Source organism: Leptonotus elevatus, chromosome 5 (assembly GCF_054856555.1).
Source record: "Leptonotus elevatus isolate MCC_2025b chromosome 5, RoL_Lele_1.0, whole genome shotgun sequence".
Taxonomy (NCBI): domain Eukaryota; kingdom Metazoa; phylum Chordata; class Actinopteri; order Syngnathiformes; family Syngnathidae; genus Leptonotus; species Leptonotus elevatus.
The window spans coordinates 6,150,269-6,177,079 of record NC_141243.1 but is presented as its reverse complement, the minus strand read 5'-3'; the positions used below and the strand labels follow the sequence as shown (position 1 = coordinate 6,177,079).

The 26,811-nt window shown below is 41.1% G+C and overlaps 1 protein-coding gene across 3 annotated transcripts; it reads left to right on the top strand.

Annotated features, from left to right (window-relative positions):
- Nucleotides 1-75: 75 nt before the first annotated feature.
- On the top strand, nucleotides 76-26,650 carry slf1 (SMC5/6 complex localization factor 1). 3 transcript variants are annotated; one of them, XM_086076988.1, is made up of 18 exons: nucleotides 76-186; nucleotides 684-800; nucleotides 870-948; nucleotides 2,240-2,465; nucleotides 2,547-2,700; nucleotides 2,945-3,064; nucleotides 3,164-3,226; nucleotides 3,704-3,850; nucleotides 5,018-5,187; nucleotides 5,498-5,629; nucleotides 5,751-5,907; nucleotides 6,010-6,166; nucleotides 6,301-6,446; nucleotides 7,393-7,490; nucleotides 10,393-10,466; nucleotides 15,269-15,361; nucleotides 16,679-16,861; nucleotides 25,861-26,650. In XM_086076988.1, exons 2-18 carry the CDS (start codon nucleotides 690-692, stop codon nucleotides 26,337-26,339), a joined length of 2,589 nt encoding a protein of 862 aa, XP_085933114.1. In that variant the 5' UTR covers nucleotides 76-186; nucleotides 684-689; the 3' UTR covers nucleotides 26,340-26,650. The 3 variants fall into 3 exon arrangements, with proteins under 3 accessions (XP_085933114.1, XP_085933112.1, XP_085933113.1); XM_086076986.1 differs by lacking the exon at nucleotides 76-186 and adding an exon at nucleotides 243-376; XM_086076987.1 differs by lacking the exon at nucleotides 76-186 and adding an exon at nucleotides 397-569.
- Nucleotides 26,651-26,811: the final 161 nt, after the last annotated feature.

Sequence of the window (26,811 nt, the reverse complement as noted above, 5' to 3'; positions counted from 1 at the left end):
ATCGGAAAACTTCCGTTTAAAGGAATCGCTCATTTTGAAAATGAAAGGGGAGAAACGACTTAAAATAGAGGACAACATGCAGACATTGAGATTAGAAACTGATGAATAGTATTAATGATTTTAAAGTAGATATATTGTATAGCTTCACGAAAAAAAATATACCTACAATGCTCAGTGAAAAAAACGGTAAATCATATTCTTTTTAGGGAAAGCACCCTACGAATCCATGCGTCGTGGATCCATCCGGACACACGCGAGGAGGCAAACTCAAGTGTGATTACTCAAAATGCGTTTATCCTGTTTTTCAGTTAGGACGCCATGATTTTTTTCTGTTGGTAAACATTGAATTTACTTGCCTTGAGACAGGAGGACACACGTAAGATGACAGTTTTAACGTCAGAGTTGGTGTGGGCGCGTATGAACAAACTAACAAGTCGGCGGGAATGGCAATTAACGGTTACGAATGACTGCGAATTACAATTGCTTTTATGAGTATTTCATCGACACTGAATCAACTTGTCCAGAGGCAGTGTCATTAAAATATACTCCGTCTGCAACCGTCGGGTTTAGTTAAGTTTAACAAAACTTGTACAGCAACACAGTTGTTACTTATCGAGGACAATGGTTGTTAATTGACATTGCCGATGATAACAGGTGTAAGTAAGGCTGCATTGTTTTCACAGTTTGTGATGGAGAGCTACGCTCCAGTGTTCCAGATCTCTGGGATCAAAAGTCGTGAGGAGAAGATAGCTTTGCTCCGGGGAATCCATCAGCTTGGGGGAAAATATATTGGGAGTTCCGTAAGTTGCGGTAAACACATACATGTCTTTACAAAACAAGCTGGTTATTAATGCTATATTTCCTCCCAGGTTTACCACAGCGTTTGTACCCATTTGATAAGCCCTCAAGTTTTGGCCAGTGAGAAAAGTTTGGCTTCTTGTGCTGCAGGTTAGTCATCATTATAGTGAATATTGGTTAAATTGTTGTACTAAGTATTCATGGATTTACATTACACAACATGGCATGTGGGGGGGAAATGCTACAAAGTTGAATGTTTTTGTGAGAAAACTCAACTTTAAATATTAATTTAATTAAAATCAACAAATTGAAGTACCGGTAGTAGCAAAGTACTTTATACCTGCTGCTTCTGCTGTTCACGCGTTGGCCTCTTAAGTGCAGTATGGTGTTATGCAGACACAGCGTACACAATTATAAAGAGATAGAAGAGTAGAAGAAGAAAGTTGCAATGGAACCAAAGATTTCAAAAAATAACCTGGACGTGGAATGCCACTTAGGACCAACGTCACATCTTGCATGCCACTCGCTAAGCGCGTGTAACTTGAATACAGACAATTTTTCTGCAGCATTTTCACATCACATGTGTTGCGTACGGTTCTACCAAAGAGTTTTGGAAAAACTCTACATGCACATTTCATCGGTAAGAATGTGATTATAATTGTTTCGTAAGGTCTATATATCCAAATTATACTCAAAAGATTTGTCTGCATTGTAAGAACCATGAACAATGAAATGAAAGCAAAGCCCATCAGGAAGAAAAATCAAGAGACTCGCTGTGAAATGTAAACCTAACCTTGAAGTCACGATTTTGATTTATACTCTGTTTGTTCTTTGCGAAGCGCTTATTACTGCAGTAAAACACACACTGATAACAGCGTTTTCAGCAAAAACCCAACATAAGTTGTCAGTAACAGTGGCAAGCAACCCAAGAGGGCAGCGCTTCAGCTGTGAGAGGTCACTGTCATTCCATGATATTCTTAGACGTACGTGGATTGACCTCCATTATTATAACACATTTTTCACAGCTTAGGAAGAGTATGTGCATTTGAGCATTGGTATTACCAGTCTTTATGTTCTCCTACAGTGTTTGCGTGTGAATATTTGTCATTTGAAGGAATGTCACTCCCGGAAATTGATACTTGTTTCCCAATTAGCATGTCAATGGGATTTCACATTGACTTTAGCATTAGCGCTGTTCAAGTTTTTAAAACAAGAGAAGCCAATTAAATTAAATTAAATTGCAATTAATTGCCCAACCCTAACAGTAATACAGGCTTCAAAAAGAGAAGTCAAAATCAAAATAATTCACAATTAAATTTCAATTGATTGCCCCGCCCTAACAATAATATAGGATTAAAAAATTTGAGAATTGACAAAACTGTACTATTACTCTACTTTGTGCCAAATGTATTCATTGGCGTTTCTGCTTGTCTCTTACCAGGAAAGTGGGTTGTCACTCCAGACTACGTTCTGGACAGTGTTACAAATGGTTCCTGGCTCCCAGAGGAGCCCTATGAGGTGGCCATTGCCACAGATACCACGTCTGCCTTCTCGCCTGTTCGACACTGGAGAGAGAAAGTGACCAGTGGAGCAATAACAGGGGCCTTCCATGGCTGGAGGGTTCTTCTCATGGTCCACGATTCTTCCCGTTCAGTCATGTTCAAACGGTTGGTTGGATGACATGCAAATACTATTTAAAAACATTGGATCAATGAATATAAAGTTCCATTTTGAATGCACTTTCTCAGGGTCCTGCAAGCTGGTAGTGCTACAATATACAGTCATCCACCTCCCTCTCACGCCTCTATCACTCACATCATAGCCAAGCCCATCACACAGGACACAAGCTCCCACAATGCTCCTTGCTTCCCTGTAAACCACATTGTCCAGTACCTATATGGGGTAAGTCGAATAAGCTCAATATAAGCTGCATCTATGATACTACTATCACAATTATATCCATCCATTAGCCGAATGGCTTATACTTTATAAAAAATAATAATAATTTGCATTATGGATTTTATTTAGCCATTCATTCAGTCATTATTAAAACATTTTAATTGATTTGTGTTATTTACCCATGTATGTATAAAAACAATCTGTTGAAGAATGATTATATGAGTAATATTTTTTTTTTCTTTGGCAGAGGAATTTTGACATGAAGTCCAACATAACAACTAATAATGAAGCAAAGGAGACCAGTGTTGTGGAGGTTGACTTTTCTAAACTGGAGGCAGACCTCAGGGAATACGCCATTGAACAGGAGGTGTGCATGCTAGAGAAAAGCAGGGTTTTATTGCAAATGGCCTTTCACCAAGTACAGAACATGGACAGGACATGCTTGATCTTAAAATCTATTGTTTAGGACCACCCGAGACTGCTCTTCCTTGAATTTGTGGACGACAACCACCATCGTCTTCTGTCACAGGTAGACATTTGCACCTGCTTTCTTTTGACATCTACGGTGCTGTACAACCTTTAAATAACCATGCGTTTCATTAGAATAGATCAGGTCATTCAATTTCCTTCATGTCATACATTTCAATGGAAAGTGACATGGAGAGCAAGGCTGCTTTGCCCTCAGGTCCCCTTTTTAACCGCTCCTTTCAGCTGATCCAGGAGTTTTGATTGGCATACCTATTAACATGACTGTCCTATCCCAAGCAGATTGCTATCAGATTGCTGTTATTAGCTCTTGTATATTTCTATTCTCTACCCTCAGTCCATATATTATTTGGCAAGAACTGTCAGTTAGGGATGAACCCCAGGATCTTAAAATGGCCGATCACATCTAAATTTCAATCCATTACACTTCATCTTGCCCTCTTTCCATTGCTGTTAGAACCATTTTTTCCTTTTCCCTTTACACATGACTTTCATTTTATCACTGTACTTTTATTCTTAGGCAACTGAAACAGACTCCAGCAACATTGGTGCCATGATAGAGTGTGGCCTCTTTGTCGAAGCGTTAGACGCAATCCAAAGTGATATGTTCCCAGGGATTCTTCCACCGGCACCGTACCTGATGTATCTGATTGAGTACGCACAGCAGGTAGGACCAGGATTGCTAGACTGTGTACATTCCCAGCTGCTGCATTCCACCTCAGGGTAGAAAACACTGCACAACCTGTTCCAGAACGCTAAGGCTGGCTTTATACTGCATGGTTCAAGTGACACAATATAGTTTTTTTTTTCTTCTTTTTTTTTTTCTCCACTCTCAAGTGGCACAATTCAGATATTCGTAATGGCAGTATATTTGCCAATGCAGGTGCAGCATAACACGCAGATCAGATATACATCTCTATCACATCTATGCATCGGCCGATATTAGATTCTGACGGTATGATAACAGTAAGCAAAAAATATTGTTATCACAGTAATTACAGTTCTGAAATGTCATTTTGGTAAAAAATTTATTTTTGCCACTAAACACAATTTATTTTCATATATAGAACATATAGAACATAAGTTAAGGCGAATAAATACATTAAATACAATACGTCCTTCTGTTTTAGAGTAATTCTTCTCAATAAGTCACAGGGTCCCATCACCGAGCTATTAAATGAACTGACCCATCAGATACTCATGTTGTCCTTGGTGCTAACTAGTACCCGCTGACACCATGTTTTTTTGGTTTGTTCGTTTTTTGTTGATTTTGAGGACAATGCACATTAATCGACATGGCAAAAAGGCATCTGTGTTAAGTATTGTGTAGTTAGCTCAATTGCTATCTCCCATCTTCCTCATGTGTGCGTAAGGAGAGAAAATAGTCACTGGCCATCTCTCAGCATTAACTTCCAAGAGTGGCCAGATATTCGTCATATGTCATGTATATGTAAATGGAGATATAGGCGTTCAATTGGAATTGTCTACATGGAACTGCAGTGTAAAGTCTGTCTAAACGTTTGAACCTGAAATAATAAAAAACATATTACATTATAACCATGAACAGAAATACTGTGGTATCACAGTATTAAAATTACAGCTCTAAAATGTACTTTTTAGAACTGTTTGGGTAAATAAAAACATTTTCCCACTGAACACAATCTAATAATATCACATATGATACGGTAACCGTGAGCAAAATATTGCGGTATCACAGTATTCAAATGTGTGCTCTAAATAAACTACAAATAATCAATTTGGACTACTGTCAAAATTGTCACTCATCAAAATGACTTTGCCGCCTCATTATTATTTTTTTAAACTTCTGTCTCAGGGTAATGCAACAACTGTCTTCCTGCGGAGCTTCCAACAAGTAATGCACAGATTGTTAATGGCCAACCCTCCCTGGTTGGCTCCCGCCAACGTGAAGAAGTATTACAGTCAGGTGTTGCAGTGCCCTCACTGCAAAATGGGCCAGTGGCCTTTTCTAGAAACTGCCATAAGGTACATTTCCTATTTCACGACCAATATTCCAACTCCTCATCTTTTCCCTAAGTCTTCAATTTGAACGTGCCAAATCACAACCAAAATCCAAAGTACTGCAGGCATATTGTTTTTGTGGCGATGTATAATGCTTCTCCAGGAAAGTAAGTATTTACTACGCAATACAGTCACATTTCTCAAACATGTTACACTACCTTGACATGAACCCTGAATATGATGGTTCCGGTACTGATGTTGAAAATGGATGCCGTACAAATGTACTCGAAAGTATGCGAGATTTGTTGTTTCCCTTTTGTGTCTGTCCCTATAGTTACTGCCTGTCAAGTGACACTTGTCACCAGCACCGTAAGCCAGCACTGCCAACCGTCTTACGCTTCTACAGTGATGTCCTGGAATTTTTTCTCAAGCTCTTCCAAGGGGAACTCTCCTCTGTTAACGCAGGGTACAGATTATATGAATAATCTCTCACAGGGTGTTGTCCTAAATGCATTGAAAGTATTTTAATCATTGTTTATTTTTGTCTTGAACAAATAACAATTAAGGTTAATTCACACTCCCCTTAGGGATTTTAGGCAGCTTCTAGCACCAGCAGGAGTCTATCAGATTTCAACATCGGGTTCTTTGCTGTATGGAACCTTCTGGACCGTGTGGGAGCGCTCGACTCTGTTGTCGTGTGCTGTGAAAAAGCTCATACAGCTCATGGTGCAGGCTGCCTCTGGGGTAAATATTTTAGAACGTCGATCAAATCGGTGGTGATCTGACATGGCCATGTCCTGCTCTTTTGAGATTGCCAACCTAAACTGTGGTTCATCTTCTTCAAAGGAACACATTGACAAACATGAGCATCTGCTCGCCATCCTGCTGGACCTCTTGTCAGTGTTGGTGGAGTTTTGGTGTACAAAACACTTCAAACTGAACCAAAAGGTTGTGGAAAAGGGACTGAAAGACCTCGCAGAGTACTTTGCCTTCACGAGCCAACGTAAGGAAGGAATTTAGACAGTATCAAAGCTGTTAATACATATATATTACTATATTTTTTTAATGTACGTATTTACATACATTGTAGTATGTTGACATGAAAATAGTGTTTTTATATGTTGTTTGTCCTTATAGATCTGTCTATAGTAGCCCTAGATGAGATGGTTGCCAGAATTTCCACAACCAGGCTTAAGCTGCCATTGGTGGATGCAATATTCAGGAATATGTGCTGCAAAATTGGAATTACATTGGATGGCGGACCTCTGTCTCTCAAGAAAGTGGTATGTGCTTGTTCAGATGTTTTTTTGTTTGCGTTCTTCTCCATCTTTGTCTACTTGGCTGGTTCATAAATCCTTTACGATAGGACTTGTCCAAATTAGGGCCACATGTATGATGGAGCCTATCCCATTTGACTTTGGGCGAGAGGCAGGGTACCGTTGACTGGTATTCAGTTAAATCACAAGGCACATATAGACAAGCAACCATTTACACTCATATTAACCCTATGGACAATTTAGACCAGAGGTGGGCATCGAGGGCTGGAGTCCTGCAGGTTTTGCATGTTGCCCTTCTCCAACACAGCTGATATATGATCAGCTCAACAGCAAGCTCTGCATAAGCCTGATAATGATCCTGTTGATTGGAATCAGCTTGTGTTGGAAGTGAGAAACGTCCAAAACCTGCAGGACTCCGGCCCCCGAGGACCGAGATTGCCCACCTCTGATTTAGACTCTTCAATTAACCTAACATGCATAGAGAAAATCAGTGCAAACATTGAGAGAACATGCAAGCTTCATAATTGAGTGCCTGAGCTGAGATTCGGACCCAGAAACTCTCCGATGCAGACTTGCAAAAAACTATACTGCCATGTTACCTGATCTCGACATTTTTATTTTTTAATATTATTTTTACGTTACAGCACTTTTGTAACAGCCAAAACTTGTAAGTAATTACACCATTTTTTCATTTGTGATTTAATTTACTTGTCGCAGGAGTTAAAAAGAAAAACTAAAAAATATAGATGCACTTGTATGATTGCCCAAAAAAAAAAACTACCGGCAGTCAAAACAATTTTGGATAATGAAAAACTGATTGGTGTCCATCTTAAACTCTTGCACATGACTACAAATGCTTACATTAACCAGCAAGCTGCAAATCGGTGTTTAAGAAAGCACATTAACGAAAGATGAGGACCCCCTAATTTGATGTCTCTCTGACATTTGACAGGTGCTGTCCTACCTGCCTGCACTGGGTCGTTTAGCACTGAATCACAGCTGGACACAGCACACCACCAACAGCCGTATGAGCCTGGACAACAACTGCAGGTAAAGCTACCTGTCTGTCAAATCAGAATGACATGTTCATTCCTCTAACAAATCTAACCAACCAACCACGAGTCTATTTGCATCCACTTTCAAGTTTGTCCCTGTAGATGGTTTGCCTTTCAAAGGCTTACGGCGAATACGGCAAAAATGAATATAGAGCAGGGGAGAAACGTGAGCGTGACGGAACAAAAGAACACCTGGAGAGAGAGAGAGAGGTGTGCTTGAGGGGGAGAGAGGGTGTGTGGAGCAGAGATGCATGGAGGGGCATCGTGATGCAAATGGAGGGTCAGACAGCGTGAGGAGTTGGCATGTGATGGGTCATGCCCAGGTCTGATCTTATCTGTGCTTGGTGGTTGACAGGAGGGGTACAGAGAGAGGTTATGCACACACACCCAGACAAACTCTCTTAGGGTCTTCTCATACGACCGCCGACTCGGCTTTCAGCCCCGTCTCCACCTCTCATAATCCCCCCCCCTCGCATACTGAATCTTTCTTTCTTCTTGAATGTAATTACACACACACACACACATACACACACTTTCTCTTTATACTAGACAGCTGCTGTTCCACCAGCGGGTAGTTGGCCTGGAGAAGGGCAAGAGTCATCAGGGAGCAGGTTCATGTAAAGGCTACTAGTTCATGCATTGGCCACATTCTACCTCCTCCCTCTCTCCCTTCCCCTTCCTTTACATCACTGCTTGCCTCCTCCTCTCTGCTGCCAATCCAAAGCTTGCGTTTTTTTATTCGTTCGCACACGCGAGGCGACGCAAACGAGCAAAGGCAATGTGCGTGGAGGAGATAAAGAAGTGCCCGAGGGCCACGCGCAATCATTTGACCCTGAAAGAAAGACTGAAATTAAAATGACAAAGTGTGTGATGAATTGAGAACAGAAACCCAAAGGAAATCTTGTTTCCTCCATTTCATGGCTGAGGGTTGGTTATATATATTTATTTAAGGAACGTTGACTGACTCTCATAATCAATTAACACATCTTTTGTCTGGAAATCTGACACACGACTCAATCTTGCTCTGTGTTGGTTAAAAGACATTTACAAAGAGGCGCTGCTATGACTGAGTATATTTTAAGAACCCTTTATGTAAAATACATTTGGTGTTTATTGTTAGAGCGATTGTCACACAAGGCATTTAGCAAACGTCAAAATATAAATAGGCTAAATGTGACTGCAGCTTGTGATGATAAATTGTATCAGTTTGGTTTTCTTCTCAAACTATCTTTAGAACCCAAAAAATGTTAGATGCTTAAAAGGAGCGCAAGAGTTTGGCCTTGCTGAACTTGTCTTGATTGAACTGAAAAATTTGACCAGCATCAAATGCATCTAAATGTTGAAATGCAAGCTGGCTGTTGAGCACTAACTTGTGTAAGTTCATTATACATTTTTCTATTTCATTTTCAAAAGTTCTGAAAGGTAACCCCAAAAAACCTGCTGGTAGTCCATTACCATACCCCGTTTTGGCACCTCTCTATTAGGGTACGAGCTTCACTATGCGCTGGGTGATTATGGGGTAAAAACAAAAAAGAAGAAAAACGAAACTACAAATGTCTACTACTCTGGACTACAATCAACCCCCCCCCCCTAAAAAACAACTGTGTTTTATGTTAGGTACAAAATGACCTAAATACAGTATCAAATTGATGTTTATTTTACATTAGCATGTCAAGGGGATGTTACATTGACTTTAGCATCATCACTGACAATCTTTCTAAAAAATAAAAATAAAAAACACAAAAAAGGCGAAAAAGTAAAAGTTCAAAAGTTTGTTCCAAACTAAACCAGAGCCTTGAAGAGAACAAAGTTCAAGTTGTGCACAAATTTTTTTTCTCGATTGCTTTAATCATTGGACAGTCATTTGCAACAATCTATTGGATTTTCAGTTGTAAAGCTACTCATTTCTTGGCCTTCACCTACCGATGACAGCTTCAGAAGCAACTTGGGGCTTGCTATCTTGCTCAAGGGCGCTTTCACATGCTTCACTGGGAGTCAAGTTCAAATCCAAAACATTCGGGTTAGGAGACGACCTCTCTACCACCGGAGTCGGGCCTGCTTTATAACGCATATATAAAAATAAAAAAAAGAAAGCGCACTAGCAAGCCACATCGCGTCAGCAGCCTCCTCATCAACCAATCTTCATGGACAGGGTGTGGTGTGTGCATGGGCGACGCTCCCTCACCCCTGGACTCTTTCTCAAACACAACTGCATACCCACCCCACACGCACTGAGCGTAGGTAGCGCTAGTGTCTCCTCAGCCTTGTCCCCGCTAATAACAAGCAACGTGACAGGACGCGTGTTTCCTCCTCACTGCTGGGAGCTCCTTCCTGCCTTCTGAAACAAGCCAATTACCAGCGAACAAGCCGCCTCCCTGTAATACTGATAGCATTTCGCTTCAGCGCAATACACACGCACACACCTGTCAGACTCCATGCAGGCAGATCCCACGTACCTGCTCGCAGGACTAGTGACAGCCCGCAGCTATTAGCACGCCACTACTTTGAAGAGGCTTCACTTTCTTTCGCTAGTTATTCCTCTTAATGTGCTCGCTCGCCTAGAATTGTCTGTGTCTGCATTTGAGGCGTTAAGTAGAAGGAAAAGTGCTTTGGAAAAGAAAAACGTGTCGTGTGTGTGTGTGTGTGTGTGTGTGTGTCTCCGACAGGAGGGGTGTGGAAGATTTGATATAATAGAGTGCCATGAGGAATTCATTTGCTAATGGGGATTGATGGATGTTCCCCAATGTCTCCACCCTGCCATAGTAAAATAGACAGTCATTGAAACTTTAGACTTGTTAATGTGAATCATGGGTAATTTCTCATGGAAATTAGTACTTGGTGTATTAATGCATATTTCCATAAAAGCCCTTTGACTGTGTCCTTTGTGTCCTGTCCAGGACTCGGAGCCCAGTGGAGAATGAATCGGGGGGAAAATGCTGCCCAAAAGGCTTCGACAAAGTTAATGCAGCAGGTAGAACACTTGCACGCGCGCACACACACACACACACACTACTGTTGCCAACGTTGCTGCACATTTGCAAGAAGCGGGTTTTTAATGGACTGCTGCACTGCACTGAACTGGGTCATCAATAAAGAGAGAGCCGTGATGGTGGTGTCATCACTTTGCATTTAATGAAAAGCACATAATGCATGGAGATGTACATTACTTGCATCTGGTCGGTTGCAAAGGCGGCTGTGCTGTGCAGTTAGGCCTCTCCTGTGGCGGCATCACAAAACAACAAAACACACTCTTATTTTAATAATAATCCTTATGAGGGATATCAAACTCACATTCTAGTTATGGGTTTCCTCAGAGAGCAGTTCTAACTGTGGAACCATATACCATAAATGTTGCTTTACATGTATACAACAAATTGATGGCAACGTGAACTAGTTTAGGATTCAGAAGTCAAGAAAAAAAGTTTGCTCAGCTATTGTTGAGTTTATAATGCCATTATGTGAAATAGCTATAATGCAATATCTCAATGTTACCTGTGCTCTTCTCACAGTAGTTCAATATTCTACTTCAACTTGTTTTGTGTCTTTTGAGGCATATTTATCAAAGGCATCTTGTTGGCTTTGAAATCTGATAACTTTAGAGACGTTTGGACTTTTAAGACTGCGTTGTAACAGATGAGCAAATAAATGGCATGGACGGGGGAATGTGTTTCACGCACCAAACAATACTGCATATTAGCGTTTACCGTTTCCCCTCACATCACCTTTTATTGGGACATTAAATGCAGCAATTAGGGGAGCACTGCAGATATACAGCGGCTACACCGGTGGAACTTCCTGCAATTAAAGCCGTGGCACTTGGTGTGAACTCTCGAAGGTGTCAGAGCTCATATCTCCCCTGCCTCACCTGATCAGAAAGGCCCCATGCTGGAGAGGAGGAGGGCAGTGGGGGGGGGGGGGAGCTAGGGAGCACTGAAGCTTTTGGCGTGTGTTGTTTTTCCGCTACGTGATGTCTATACCAATGCGGTTGGCATTAATTTTTGATGAACCATCGGCACAGCATTCTCCCCTCTCGCCCTCTCATCCCCATTTGCTTCCTTCCCCCCCCTTTTGCCTCCTTTCTTTCACAGCTGCTTTCACCCACATGTATAAACTTGCTTGGCTTATACGCATCTTCTACGTTGCCTCCATGGAACCCTGTGTCTTTGTCAAAGTAGCAGGCAAGGGTAGTGGGATTATTATTTTTTATTTTTTTGCCAGGAACTTCTGTTTGAGTTCCGTATTGGCTTGTGGATGCTCAGCAGAGAGTTCAGCTGCAAAATGTGTCACTGAGCGCTGAATAGTTTTTGTTAAGCTTCATGTTGTACCGCAAACAAAGCATCTAGGTTGAAATTCACACCACATACTCTACTGCTGAGCTTTTATGTCATAATATTCAGTTATAAGCCATCAGCTGAGTTTGCGAAAGCCAAGTGCATATCTAGCAGTATTAATCTTTTCAGTGGGAAACATTCAGTTCCTCCTTACTGAACTTCCTTTATTCATCGTGTTAGTGTTTGCTTGGCTGTAAAACTTGCAAACCGATTTTTAAGATTTGTGAATGCCATTCAATCTACATTCAGGGCGCACTCACGAGGCAATTCATGCCGTGCTGAGGCACACTTGACACAGGTATTCCAGATTGTTTGACGAGCGTCAGCACCTCGGTATCATATTCAGTGGCATCCAAACGAAGGTTGATGTTCATTGAAGCCGATAGTGAAGACATTTCCACAGTTTCCCGACATAATGGTCGGCACAGCCCCAGTCCACCGCTGACGATTGGTTTCAGAGTGACGTTTCTCACTGCAAAATCTTTGTCCAGTTTGACTCTGGAACATCCCACTATTTGACTTTGGGCTAGAGGGCGGTTATACCTTTAGACTAGTTACAAACATGCATGTTGAAACATGTGGGCAAATTTGGTGATGATAATTCATCCACACCGATGGTTCCTTTTTGACACTCATTTCCCCCAAACCCGCCTCACAACCTCGATGGAAGTTATGACCTTTGCACTATCTGACTGCAACATGCATTTCCAAACGTACACAAGCGCACGCGAGGACTTCCTCCTCCACCCCGCCAAAAGCTGGCCGTACCGGTGCAACCTCTTTTTAGGTGTACCATTGAGAAGTTACGGCGCCAGGGCACCCAAAATGGTCACAGTCTAAAGCTCTGTTTGACAACCTGAACTCATTGGCCACGAGAATGTTTCTGCATTGTTGCATCCATCACATGGAAATTGATATGTAGTCATTGTCAGAAATCTTGAAATGTGTTTTATTTAAAAACAGTACCTAGCCAATGGTAAGTTTCTTTAAAAAACATGTGGTTCAAGGTTTGGCAGACCAAGCGACACTTAACAGGAGTGCAGTATTTCTGGCTGTGGGGATGTAAAGAGCAACACACACTTTGAACATTTCTATTAAAGTGTGAAACAGGGAATTTATAGAAAGGACAGGCGGATTTATCCTTTCCGTGCTTGTAAATGCTGAGTATGCAATTACCCCAATAATAGAAGCGTTGTGTCCAAATTGGAGCCATTAAAGTGATTTAACAGAGCGTGGATTGGCCCTGGCATTTGCGGGAATGTGTACACATGGGGTGTAGTGGAATGGGTGTTTAATCACAGCGTTTTAGAGCTCAGTAATGGCACACAACTCTGCATAGAACTCACAGTACTGCTTACTCATTAGAGCCTGCAGGTTGGAGCCAAGCTCCCCAAAACCGTCTGTTGGGTGGGTTTGGAAATATCTGATCATTTACATCATCGTTGGTCCTGATATGTGACAAAACCATTTGGATTTGTTCATATAATGGAAAAAAAAGTTTTTAAAAAAGTCCCAACAAATCAAATGCCCCATGAGATAGAGCTTGTCCAACTTTTGAACTTTCTTATCCAGACTTTTGCAGCAATAAATTGGATGCCTCCTTCAACATAAAGGTCCCCATGGTGCAATAAATTCTTTGTACTGAGTACATGCTAAAGTAGTTTTAAAGTATGCTTTATTTATTAATAAACTGCTTTTTCTCTCTCTCTCTCTCTCTCTCTCTCTCTCTCTCTCTCTCTCTCTCATAAAATATGGAATATCGACAGAATGATTTGAGCATGTATAAATGACAAATTTGCCATAGATAAGCAGTTCAGAAAATGGATGGATGTAGTATATTGTAAACATTTTATTAATTTTTTTTTCATAGATGGGAATGTTTTAGAAAGTGTGTGTGTGGGGGGGGGGGGTATTGTGCAGTGGCATGAGGACAGTATTTTAGAGACCTTCTGCAAACTGGTCTCAAACTGGGAGGTTTTGCTCATTATTCCCGTGTAAACTAAAACGGAGGACATGTACATGCTAGAGTATGTCACGTTTATCCTTGACTGTTGGAACAAAGGGCTGTTTTTTGCAGCGCAGCATAATGAGCAAATAGAAGCTCTGTGTATTTGGGATACAATCAGGAGGACAAGCAGTTCATTTGCCTGGTGCTCACCTTGATTTTTTTTATTCGGGAATCTTTAAAAAGAGCAGAGAAACAAAAACTCAATTGTTTTCGCTTAATCACACCTTTTGTGAAGCTATAATCAAAACAGCATTGTTGTTGAAATAGTGTCAAACAGTGTGAAGACACTTTTTTGGATAGAAATGATGAGTCACTTGCTTTTTTTTTACCTTCAAATTATTCATAGGATTAGACGTAATTACATTTTGAAAGTGATTACCTACAAAATAGAAAAATAAGTGTTAGCATATACAGAATGCATGCTTGAGTGAATGCTTTCAAACCCCCAAAATTCGTAAACATATATAGATATTTTATTCAGACACCTCCTGGAGGAAATTCTCTTAGCAGAAAGTAATCCAGCTTTTCCAACATTCCTTACTTCCAAAACATGTACGTTCCACCTGTTCCTCACTTCCTGAACCCCCCCCCCCCCCCCCAACTCCCACTCGTCCAAAACCTCCTTGTCTTTTTGCCCGTGCGCACTGGAGAGTGAAGCCCCAGTACAGACATGGCGTCCTGCGGCGAGCTAGTAAAGCATTTTACTTGAGTCTTTGCTGTGCTGTATTGAACTGCCAAGCACAGAACCGCTCATGCTTGCCCTTTAACTTCCCTTTGAAGTTCAACCATACATGCAAAAGGATGCCCATTAAAGTATGCCCGATTTAATATCGCATTAAAGAAAGTGAGGAATTGGGTGCAAATGAGAAAAATAATATTTCAAAAATGTCAATACAAATCCATCAGTTGCGTTGTTAGCTGATTAAACGTCACATGGCAACAGTGCCGATGCCCAGTGGGGCGTTTGAACCCGGATCAGTGAGGAATCTCTTTGGAGGCTTTGTGCGGGGGCTGTCTACCAGAACTTGCTTTCAAATTGCAATATGTGGACCGGCACACAGGACTACTCGAGCGCCACTTCCATTCATCCGCTCGCCATTGAGTCCGTTATTTACTTTGTTCCTCGAAATTTTATATTTTTTTAAAAACGCAAAGGGAGTTTGACCAACTCTATCTTAAATTCTATCATCCTCTTTTTTTCTTTTCTTTTTTTTTTCTTCTTGGAAGCGCAGCTTTCACTTTAATAGGTCAGGCTTTTTTTGATGGTCGGGAACATTTCTGTAGTACTTCATTTGCCATATGGATGAGATTAATGGACGCATCATAATTTTGGATTTTCCCTCCGGATGTGTTTGTCTGTTGTGTGTGTGTGTGTGTGTGTGTGTGTGTGTGTGTGTGTGTGTGTGTGTGTGTGTGTGTGTGTCCTGATCGAAGGCGAGACCCTCCTCCACAGAGCATGCAAGAGGAACCAAGTGGAAACTGTGCTTTACATTCTAGCATGCCCCGGCATCGACGTCAATGTTAAAGGTAAGACTTTCTTTCTCGCATTCAACCTCTGACGCATTAACACAGTAGGGGAGGCAAAAAAGGAGGAATTAAATGTACGAACGCGTCATCGTTGAGGTTAACGTTTCGCTGAAATGGAAAGGGTGTGTCTTTAGCGGTGAGCCGGATACGGAGGCTTCGGTTTAAATATTCCTGGTGTCTTATGGTACGGCTTTCTTTTGTCTGCTTTAGGTCAAACATAACTAACTACTTTTTATCCCCATTTATGGAAAATGTTGCCCTGTTTTGAAAGGTTTCAGCTATTTTGTAATCCTACTTGAATAGCAAAACTGAACCTGGCTCTCAGTAAAGGGGGCTTATAAAAGGTAAAATTCATTTTAGAAGCACACATTTATCTGCCAAAAGGAGGCCCGCAAACATGAGAGGTTTTGTTTTAGGGTTAATTTCAGAATCAGAGATCATTTATTAATTTACAATGTTTTTTCACCTATATGTAACGCATAAACACATTTTGGACATCACTCATATAGCCTTTTTTTTTTTTTTTTTTTTTTGTGCAATGATAAACAGATCAGTCATTGAAAATATATGTTTTATGTTAGCACAGAATTGGCTATAAAGCCACCATCTTCTGTCCTAGTTAGCCTCATTTTGTTGACATAGCTGCTAACCTGGTTGTTAGCGTCTGGCGCTAACTTAGCCGCTTGCCTAATCTCTCAAAGTACTCGTACCTGAATAACAATTTGCTACTGTTCAATCTGTGTTAATGGCATGTAATTTACATTACTTTTTGCTGCTATGGTGAATGAATCCAAATCAAGTGTAGAAAACAAAAGACGTAGTCAGAAGCTGAATAATTCCAAGCTAAAATGGGGGGTGCTTAAAGATGAGACCTGTTTTGTCCTTCATAGGCTGAAAAATATGGCATGCATGTCAACACAAGCTATACAGCCCATAAAGAGATTTACCAACAAGCAACACTTCAAGGTTACGAGTAGCACAATAAATGTATTTGCACAATGACACAAATATGTTGTCAGGTCAGGTGGCACATTTACTGCCTGTGCAGACTGTATTGCATTTGTTTGTTTCGTATTTGTGGCGTAGAAGTGTTTTTCATCCCTATATTTACTTTAAATAATAACTTTAGTACTGTTAGCGTAGGTTGGTGAGAGACTATGGTGCATTTGGGTCGCGTCACCATTGGAATGTAACTCGGGCATAAACTGGGGGGACCCCTTGTAAATGTAGTTTGATATCTGACTGATTTTTAGATGTTTGTTTTTTTCTCAATGGGGGGAAGCATGATTTCATTTATATATATTTTTTGCCATCTAGACCATGTCGGCTGGACACCCCTGCACGAAGCATGCAACAGTGGCAGCACTGCGTGCGTGGAGGCTTTGCTACGTCACCAACCCAGCCCGATCCTGAATTGTGTGGTGGATGGGGTCAGCCCTCTGCGCGACGCCCTGCTCAACGGATACAGGGACATTGCCAAAATGCTTCTGGAGGTTGGAGGTGGGTGTATTTGGATGCAAACATTTCTTACAGCAAGTAGCGCTTTAAATAGCCCAACGTCGATGTGGTCCGAACAGGAATGACTTATCTTAATGGTCGTCCAATGAAGTCTGAACAACGAGCGCCGTGATTTAAAATGACTAATACGGCACGTTACATGTTACATCTGTCCACTTTTACTGTATTTCCTCATGTTATCCATCCACTATGCGGTCATTTATTTAATTAAATGGCATCCCCATCTCACTGATGGAATCGTATACTGTAATGTTGAAATAAAACACTTCGCTTATGCCAAGAGTGCCAATCCTTCGGAATTGGCCATTTAGTTAATGATTTACTGCGGCGGTTGGCTGCATGTCGCCGCTGCTGTAACTAAAACAGGCTTTTAAGTTATGTGGCCAACAAACACAGCTCAGCTTATTGGCAGATTAAATGCTGCGTCTAAAGTTATCGGCAAAGCCAATTTGGTCGTAAATGGCTCACTGCCCGTGTAAAGCCCAACTGGCTTGGCTTTGCACAAGTTAGCCGGCACCAGCTCAGTAGAGAGCCGTGACTTTCGAATCATCTCCACATTTTCTTTCAAATGTGTATCTTTTAATGTACCCCGCCTACTGCCCGAAGCCAGCTGGGATAGGCTCCAGCAACCCCCGCGACCCTTGTGAGGACAAGCGGTACAGAAAATGGATGGATGGTTTATTGTGTAGAAATAAAAACACAGCAGGAAAACAGGTTAGGCACCATAGTGTTTTTTAAATGTACTTTTCTCTAAGACAAACATTTACTATGCGTGAGCATGGCGAAGCAGTGTTACACCCAAAATCTCTCATTATAAAAAAAAAAAAAAAGTGATTGATTATCCTTCCAAATCACAGCTAATCTTCAAATCTGGCATTCGAGTCTTAACCAACATTATCCAACCTAACCAGCATTGCAGTAATTCAATTCAAAGGGTAGTAGTAGTAGCAATGGTAGCCCTGGCTGGAACTGATTACGTAATTCGTACTTGGCAAAAATATCAAATAATCAACCGAAAAACAAAAAGACTTCCTAATCTTTATATATGCGAGTGGCTTTTACACTGGAAGTGCAAACTGGTTAATTAACCCCAAAATGAAAAAGCAAACTAGAGGTTGACACTATTGATAGGTTTTACCGTAATTCCATTAAAGATTACACTCACCTCTGCATCTTCATTGTTTGGCTAATTCGACTTAATTTGATGTGACTTTCCCCATCGACAGAAGTACGTATTCTGTCCTCAAAAAAATAAATTAGACTGGGATTATTTGGTCCCGGAGAGGAAACAAAGCTTCTCTCTCTCTTACTTTGTTTCCTGCGAAACAGGGAGGTTGAGTGAATTAAAAGAGGTCAGCGGAAGAAGCGGCTCCGGCTATGTGTAAAATTAGAGCCGCAGATGAAGCGCATGTGTGTGCGTGCGTGCGCGTAGCAGACGTCTGGCCTGCTGTAGGTCAGGTCTCCTCACAGGGACGCGGCTTTAAAAGAAAAAAGAAATGGAAACGCAAGCGATGATGAGAATAGCTTCAATTGGAAACCAGCTGCAGGCTCCTCCATTCAACTTGTCTCCTGACTGTCTACTCTTTCCTCACACTCGATGGCCTTCTCGTCGAGCGGCTTTTTGAGGAGGCGGCCCTCTTGACTCCAGGCTCTAACGTCTCTAGTGGGCTTTTTTTTTTTTTTGCTAAACTACATCTTGTTGGCATGGCCATCTTTGACTGATCTACTTTCTTTAAGTTTTGGCTTGGGGGGGCACACCCGACCTGTTTACCGGTCCGTAACCATTGTTACTAGACTCGTGGGCCAGATGCCTTTTTTTATGTTCCCTTTCTTTTTCCTCGTGCCTGCTGAAGCCTCCTGAAACTATATGTTGTTGTTGTTGTTGTTGTTTTTTTTTTCCACCGGCGCATCATTCACTCTGCCGTCCTTGTTCCTAGCAGTCAGGCTGAGCCAAACTGGCAAGGTTTGAGTTGGGCCAGAGAGGGCAACACTGACACTGGCACGCCAACAAAGACTTTTTTTTTAGGAGTGATCTCACCCCTTTGTAAGCCGGTCTGCTCGGAGGCCTTGGCCTGTGTGTGTGCGTGTGCGTGTGCGTGTGCGTGTGTGTGTGGTGGGGTGGGTCCCTCCAGGCTGGTGGAGCTGGCAGGGAAAGGATGCCACGGCTGAGGGCAAGGCTAACTCTCACACTCCCCTCCCTTCGTTTTCCCATTGCCCAAGGCCACCTCACATGACCCGGGTATGTCTATGTGTGTGTGTGTGAGTATTTAGCTGCTTATATGTAGTTATCTAAAAAAAAAAAAAAAAATGGAATATCCAAAATGTACTGATAGAATGCTTTTGCAGTTAATTGTGCACGCATGCATGTAAATGAGTCTTTTGTGTGGCGCCTCTTTAGTTGGCAGTCCCGTTTACACGTTGCATGTTTTCCTGATTGGAGTGGAAATTGACACAAGGTTGTGCAGTTCGGACGCGCACACAGTCAGAGGGCATGTCATGTCTGTGAAGTAATAAAGAGGCATTGAGCCATCATCATGCTGCCCCTCCACTATACATGGAGGGGGGGGGGGGGTTCAAAGATTAGACAGGGCTATGTCTCGACTGAATGACAAAGCTCCTTCTTTCACTTGAACATAGTTCCTTGGCACCAAAATGTCTCTTACGGGCAAATTTGTTCTTTATCAATGACACTTTATCAAAGAGCGTCTTCCCATCCCAATCTTGCAACTTTTTCCGGAGGACTTTTGTAAGTCTCTGAGAGTCCTTCCCAGCAGCAGTCGCAGCAGGAGACGGTCACCCCCCCCCCCTGTAACACAGCGGCGCTGCACGCAAAGTGCATTGGACAAACGCACACGTGCGCACACACACGCGGGTCTCCTCACTGTCAACATGTTAAAAGAGAGTTCATCGCACGCCGCCGTTATTTCCCAGCGGCCGTTGAACTAAGCTCGGCCGAGACTGCGCTTGAGTCGCATCTTCGTGTTTTCGAGGCGTGCTGCTTTACAATCGGTTCCCTAGCTACCAAAAGGTTCCTCCTACCTTGAAAACGTTCTTTCCGCGTTAGGTGCTTCGGGAACGCTACCAAAGGTCTGCCTTTGTCGTTAGCCGCCACACTACTTGAGGACAGTGAGACACTTCTTTTGTAAATTAGTGTTTTTATGTGCGCGTGTTTATGTGGCTGCTCAAGGTTTTACCAGCCGTACGTGTTAATTACAGTACGTGAAAAGCAGGAAGGCAACTGGAAGCTGCAACAAAAAGATAGGCCAAGAATGATATATTTTTTTATCTTGATAAAATAAGCCAGTTTTTCATTTTAAAAGTCCAGGTAGGTGTGTGAGGTCACTTTTTTTCTTTTTTTTTTGTTAAGTGACAAGAATAAAAAAATTCTCATTTGAGAATGTGAGCTTAAAAGTGTACCCGTAAAAAAAAAAAAAGAGCAATGATGATATGTCAAATCGGTAAAATTACCGAATGAACAATGAGAGCTCTCTCTCAAAAAAAAAAAAAGTTTTACCCGTATAAAAAAAATCATACCAGGGTAAAAATCTTAAGATAATAAATCCTAAACAGGCCAACCAACAATACTGAAATTAAGCGTCCAGGCTTGAAATGAATGGTGCCATTGCTAATCGAATCGTAACTTCTCACAAATCACTTGAAAGGTGGCTTGCTAGGAAAAAGAAAAACACAAGATGATCAAAACAATATATTTGTCGCGCGTCATATTAATAAATTAGGTCAAGATACATAAAAAATATATGAGATTTTCTATCCTGATCTGCAAATAAAATGTATATTCCTTCGTGTACATTCGTTTTTCATATCCTGCAAGAATGAAGACTTGTCAGCGATGAGCCGAGTACATCCGGCAGGTTGCAGATGCGTTTGCTTTTTTGATTGTTGTAGTTCCAAAGGCCACCTCTAGCTCACCTCTAAATGATCACAACGCACGAGCGGGGAGCAGGGAGCGCGTTGATGGTGGCGTACAAAGCGCAAGAATCCACTGAAAGATCATTCACAAGTTTGACTTTGCCTTCGCAATGTCAAAGGCGTCTTAAAAAGCCAGCGGAGAGGCTTTTTTTCGTCAATTGGTGCGCTCGCTTCCTGCAACCTTGGTGATGTTGAAGAACAGTGTGCAGTGTGTTGATGAGCCATTTATGTGGCTTAACGAGTGGAAAACAGAAGTGTTCATTAAAAAGTCAAGTTGGAAGTAGCAATATGTTGCTGGGAACTTGAAATGTCTTGTTTTTTCAATAACAATTACGTTGCGTGAAAATCAAGTAAAAAAAAACACAAAAAAACTAGCTACCAAACAAAGCCGTCATTTGAATGGCGCCGAATGGAGTGCTGAAAGTGTTTGCGTAACTGCACACCTTAAAGCTAGCTAGCCTTGTTTAAACGGCCTTAAGTGATAAAACGACACTACATTTATTTTGTCAATATCCTGAAAGCGAGGGAACCGACGGAAGCATCACGACGCTTGCTAGCGTAACGTGCGCGTAACCAAACTAATGGAGTGACAGTGAAGAAAGCTCCTTACCCGTCCGTCTCTTGATCGCGTCCCGGTGTTGTGTCCTTGGTCCAACTCCCGGTAAAGTGCACACATTCAATCTAACAATAAGCACTTAAATAGGCTCAACTGTCGCGCCCCGGCAGAGGGTAGTCGGTAACGACATGCTATTCATGTTTAAAATTGATTCAATAAAAAAATATCAACTTTCCAAAGGTCCAAAATCAGCGCTTCCCCCACGTTAGACTCCATTAGTTTTCAATGACAAGTTGGTAGCATGCTACCAACCGGCCTACCCATAATGCACCGCGCTGCCGAGATGCGCACAATTTGGGCGACGAAGCTAAATCGATGTAAATTTAGCTAGCACTTTGAAAAAAAAATGTGCGAACCTGTAAGGTGTCAGTCAGCTAAGGTTAGCGCTAACTTTGGCAGTGAAGAGACTCTGAAGTGAGATGTTTTTTTTTGTTTTGTTTTGATAGCTCAAGTCTTTAATTTGACTGCCGGTCTTAACTAGCATGCTTTATATTCTATGCTAACTAGCTAAGCTAAAGTAAGAAGCACATTTTAAATGAATGTGATTTTATACGTTTATGGAAAGACAAAAAAAAATCACCTCATTTAGCTAAAGATCCCTCGTGTGTTATTTAAGTTAAAGTATGAAAATGACACCACATAGGTGTCACTTCAGCACATCACTCTTAATAGCCAAAATGCTAAACATCAGCAGCCGTTAAGAGGCACAAAATATTTAATCGCCACTTAATGTAGTTATCTTAAAATTTTTGTCTGAATAGCATATTTTGATTTTGTTTGCTTTTATTTATTTAAAACTACATTTCTATTTTTCAATGAATGTGTGTTTAAACAATTTTGGAGATCAGCTTGATTGCACATGCGCTGCCTAATGACAATCCCAATATAATGGAAGGTGCAAAAATATAAATAAATATATATATATATATATATATATATATATATATATATATATATATATATATATATATAGATTCTATGCTATTCACCCACCATTAATAAAGCTGGACAAGCTTATTGCCACATTTTGCATACGACATGATTCATCTCAAGGAAGCTCTCTTGTGTTTGACTCGACCGGCCGGCCTTGTTGTCGGTGCTTCATAGCGACGATGACGTCATGCCCCTGGCTGAGGTCCGCTCACTCATCCCGCCTCTGTTTGCAGGCAGTGAGAGGAGAAGAGGGGATGCGGCGTCTCCTCGGACCAAAACGCTCAAAGAGGCAGCACTGCATCTCCTCTGCGCCTCTTTTTTTTTTTTTTTTTTACGCCAATTTGAACCCCTCCTCCTCCACTCCCGCTTTTATATTCCTTGTCTTCGCCTGCCCTCTAAAGGCCAAAGGGCTTTGCACTCGGCGCGTGTATGAATAGATTGCGTCTGGCTGTTTGGAAGGATCAGGCAGACGAGTTCTCTCAGCATGTCAATACCTCTGCCATAGCTGCAGAGGACCGCGCACACACGCACACACACACAGGATGGTGTAATTACCCTGTGCTCCGGTGTAATCCCCCAGGTGCCGTATTTATCTCCAGCGCAGCACATGTGACACCCATTGCCAACCTGAACGCACTTCACCCGATTCATGGTTTTATGAATCAATATCAGGCTTGAAAAGGAAAATCAATTCAATATTGATTATGATTTTTTTTTTTTCATTTTAACCCAGCCATACTAAATTCCAAGTTCCTGTGCCAGTTATAAAAAGTAAAAACGGTAAAAAAAAAAAAAAAAAAAAAATTATGAAGCCCTTCGTGCATGTAGCGCATCTTCCCACAATGTTGTTAAGACCTTCAACAAGTTGTGTTGAAATAGTGCACTCCATGTTGCTGAAGTGTTTCAAGACACGATTAACTCATTCACTGCCATTGACGGCTATAAATGTCAAAAATTCATTTGAACTAATAACTGTATTAGTTTAACTTTTTTTTCCACTTTTGTTAACAAGAGTATGAAAACCTAGGAAAAAATCTTTATTGTACATTTAGAACAGATATAAAATTTGACTAATCGTGAGTTAACTAGTGAAGTCATGCGATTAATCACAATTAAAAATTGTTATCGCCTGACGAGATGATTATTAAAAATTAGGGGCGTCGGGCAATTACATTTTTTTGTTTAACTCACGATTAACCACAAATTTTGTATTTGTTCTAAATGTGCAATAAAAAAAGTCTAGGTTTTCATACTCTTGTTAACAAAAGTAGAAAAAAATGTTAAACTAATAGAAAAATTAAAATGATTTTTTGACGTTTATAACCGTCAATGGCAGTGAATGAGTTAATCATGAAAACTACAAAATCAAACCACCACTACCCTAGTGCAAATCAAGACTGCATCATTGCACCATTTGTTGTCGTTTGAACCAAAACGGATGAACCAAGGAGGAGGACGTCACTGTTGAAAGCAAGTCATAAAAAAAAGCGAGAGTGGAATTTGCGAAAATGCATATTGACGAGCCACAAAGCTTCTGAGAGAATGTCCTTTGGACCAATGAGACAAAACTACAAACAATTTTTTTTTAACATAATAGACAAAAAATGTAGTCGTTGAGTGTCAGAATTTCAGAAATACTGTACTTTTGAACTGTTTTGGCGGTAGCGAGCCCAGATCTGGTCCCAAGTGAATGTGACCTGCTGATAACAAGTGGACAAATGTTTGACTGCTGCCCCCGTTGTTTGACCAATACTTGAAATTGTGCCCGCTTATGTAAAAGTTGTATGTAGATAAATTCCACAAGTTATGCAGATTGCATTTTTTTTTGTATCACTAAAAAGCTAGATGAGGACTGACCTTGGCCTCCCACAGCTCCTGCACACGCCATTAGTTCCTGTCCATTTTCTAAAGTGTCATTTTCCAACCAAGTGACTATTGTAGCCTTGTACGTTTTTGCACCACAAATGCGCCGCGTCCATCGGCAACAACTCCCAAAATGGCTTTTGACGGCTCTTCACCTGTTTTGTGTGTCACGCATGAAGCCGCGCACTCGCTCTCAAGTGGCGAGGCTGAGCAGTCAAGTGGCCTCGAGAGCAGGTGGCCGCAAAAAAAAATGCTTCTATCCAAACGCAAACAAAAGGGCCGGGCACTTGACTCGCAGGCTCGCCACTGGCTCGCTCTGACGCCATCAAAAATGCGCTCGGAAGTCAGCATTGCAATAAAGCTGAGAGCTAATCAGTTGGATGACCTATTTTCGAAAAAAGAAAAATACATGATGCCAAAAGAAAAGAATACTCATGGGGGGGAAGTTCTGAAATAACTAATTAGATTATTTTCCGAAAGGGAAGCCCTAATCCAGGGGTCTGCAACCTGCGGCTCTGGATCCACTTGTGACTCTTTAGTCACCGTCTTGTAGCTGCCTGTGGATCTCGTTTTTTTTTTTGTTTTGTTTTTTAATACATTTTTTATCTTTATTTTTAGATAAAATATTCTTCAAATGAATTAATGGACATTAAAGATTTTTTTTTTTTAATGTTAAGTTCAAATTTTTTAATTGTCAGAAAAAGACAAAACACAGATGAAAAAGTTTTTTTAAATGCCCAAAGAAGAAAAGAAAATTACCATAAAATGTCCATGAAATTGCAGTCAGAAAGTTTATTTTTAAAAAGAAAAGAAAATGTTTAAAAAGTAACTGTAAAATGTCAAAAAAAAAGAAGAAAAAGAAATCCTGAAAGTTTTAATTATTTAAGAATGTCCAAAAAGAGGAAAATCAGAAAATAAAATGCCCATGAAATTGCCCAACAGTCAAAAAGTGTATTTTTAAAAAGAAAAGAAAATGTTATAAAATGTCAACAAAAAAAGAAAGAAATCCCGAAAGTTACAATAAAATGTCCACAAAATTGCCCAAAAAGTTTTTTTAATTACCTAAAAATGACCGAAGAGGAAAAGCAGAAAATAAAATGCCCAACAGTCAGAAAGTTTGTTTTTAAAAAGACGGAAAAGAAAATGTTTGAAAAGCAACTGTAAAATGTCCCCCAAAAAATAAGAAATCCCGAATGTTATCATAAAATGAACACAAAATTGCCCCAAAATTTTTTTGAAAATAGATTTTTTTAAAAGGCTAAGAAAAAAAATAGCCAGAAAATTTCCAAAAAAGGAGGCAGAAAATTACCATATGTCCATAAAATTGTAAAATGAATAAAAGTAAGAAATTTGATTCTAAGGCAGAAAAGTCTAAAAATGTTTGAAAAACAAAATCTGAATAATTACACAAAGAAAAATCCCAAAATTGAAAAACAAAATCTGAATAATTACACAAAGAAAAATCCTAAAATTGAAGATTAAAGGAAGAAAAAACACTAACACACTGTTTCCTTCCACACAATCTTCAAATGTTTTGTGGCTTCACACAGATTGTTTTGCTTCATTTGGCCGAAAATGTCTCTTTTGACGGTAAAAGTTGCCGACCCCTGCCCTAATCCATTCTGACGATCTCCTCCAGGTTCCGATCTCCTCCAGCAGACAAACGAAAACGGCCGCACCGCGTTGGACCTCGTCGCCGACGCGAGTCAGAGGGCGGAGCTTCTCCGCTGCGCGCAAGCGGGCGACTCCGCACGGGTCGTGAACCACGGCGCCCTGGAGGCGGGGTCCTGTATGCTAGCGCACCTCATCGTGTGCTACCAGGAAGAAAGGAGGCTGCCCGACTGCACGCATCCCGACGACGTGGGGCGCGCGCTGGCACGCGCCCTGGAGGCGCACGGCTTTCAAAGAGTGACGCTGGGCTGGACGGACCAGCGAGCCGTAAGCCTTGCGGCCGACGCGGAGATTCTGCTGGAGATGGCCGCAGGGAAACACCGGGGGCGAGTGTGCGAGACGGTGAAGGCGTGCAAGGGAGAGAATACGGTGCTCCTTTTGCAGTTGCTGGAGTGTCTGCAATCAGAAGGAGGAATCCTTCTGGCTGGAGAAAAGCCACTCGAGTGAAAAAGATCATTTCAGGGCGGGCATTCACAAAAGATGCCTGTAAGTGTCTTTTTGCACACGTTTTGTTCTTTTTTAAACTTAACTTAAACTTGAAACTTATTTTTATTGCGATACAGCAACTCGGTATTTTTGCACTTTTTGTACTCTTGATGTGTACTTTTTCAAAGCTGACACTTATATATAAATTGTAAGGGTTTGTTTTTTTCAAAACTATTTTTGCGCGGTTTAAATAAATATTCATTCACTTTCAGTTTTGCATGTTCAACCGAGTTCTGTTTTGAATCTTCAAATAAAAAAAAATGATTATAGCATATCTGAATCTGTGTGTGTTTGTTAATTGTATCCGGCATTTTTAAATGTAGTCTGTTTTAGTCCAGTTTCACGCTCGTTTTTTTTCCCTCTTTTTATCATAGTTGGTCAACCTCATCCCGTTTTTTTTTATTTAGTCCAGTCGACTATAAAATCTAGCATT

Coding starts and splice junctions, on each gene's coding strand:
- slf1 (XM_086076988.1), top strand. CDS start 690: ATGGAGAGCTACGCTCCAGTGTTCCAGATCTCTGGGATCAAAAGTCGT. Junction 3,851..5,017: donor TGATTGAGTACGCACAGCAG/GTAGGACCAGGA, acceptor CTTCTGTCTCAG/GGTAATGCAACAACTGTCTT. Junction 7,491..10,392: donor AGCCTGGACAACAACTGCAG/GTAAAGCTACCT, acceptor TGTCCTGTCCAG/GACTCGGAGCCCAGTGGAGA.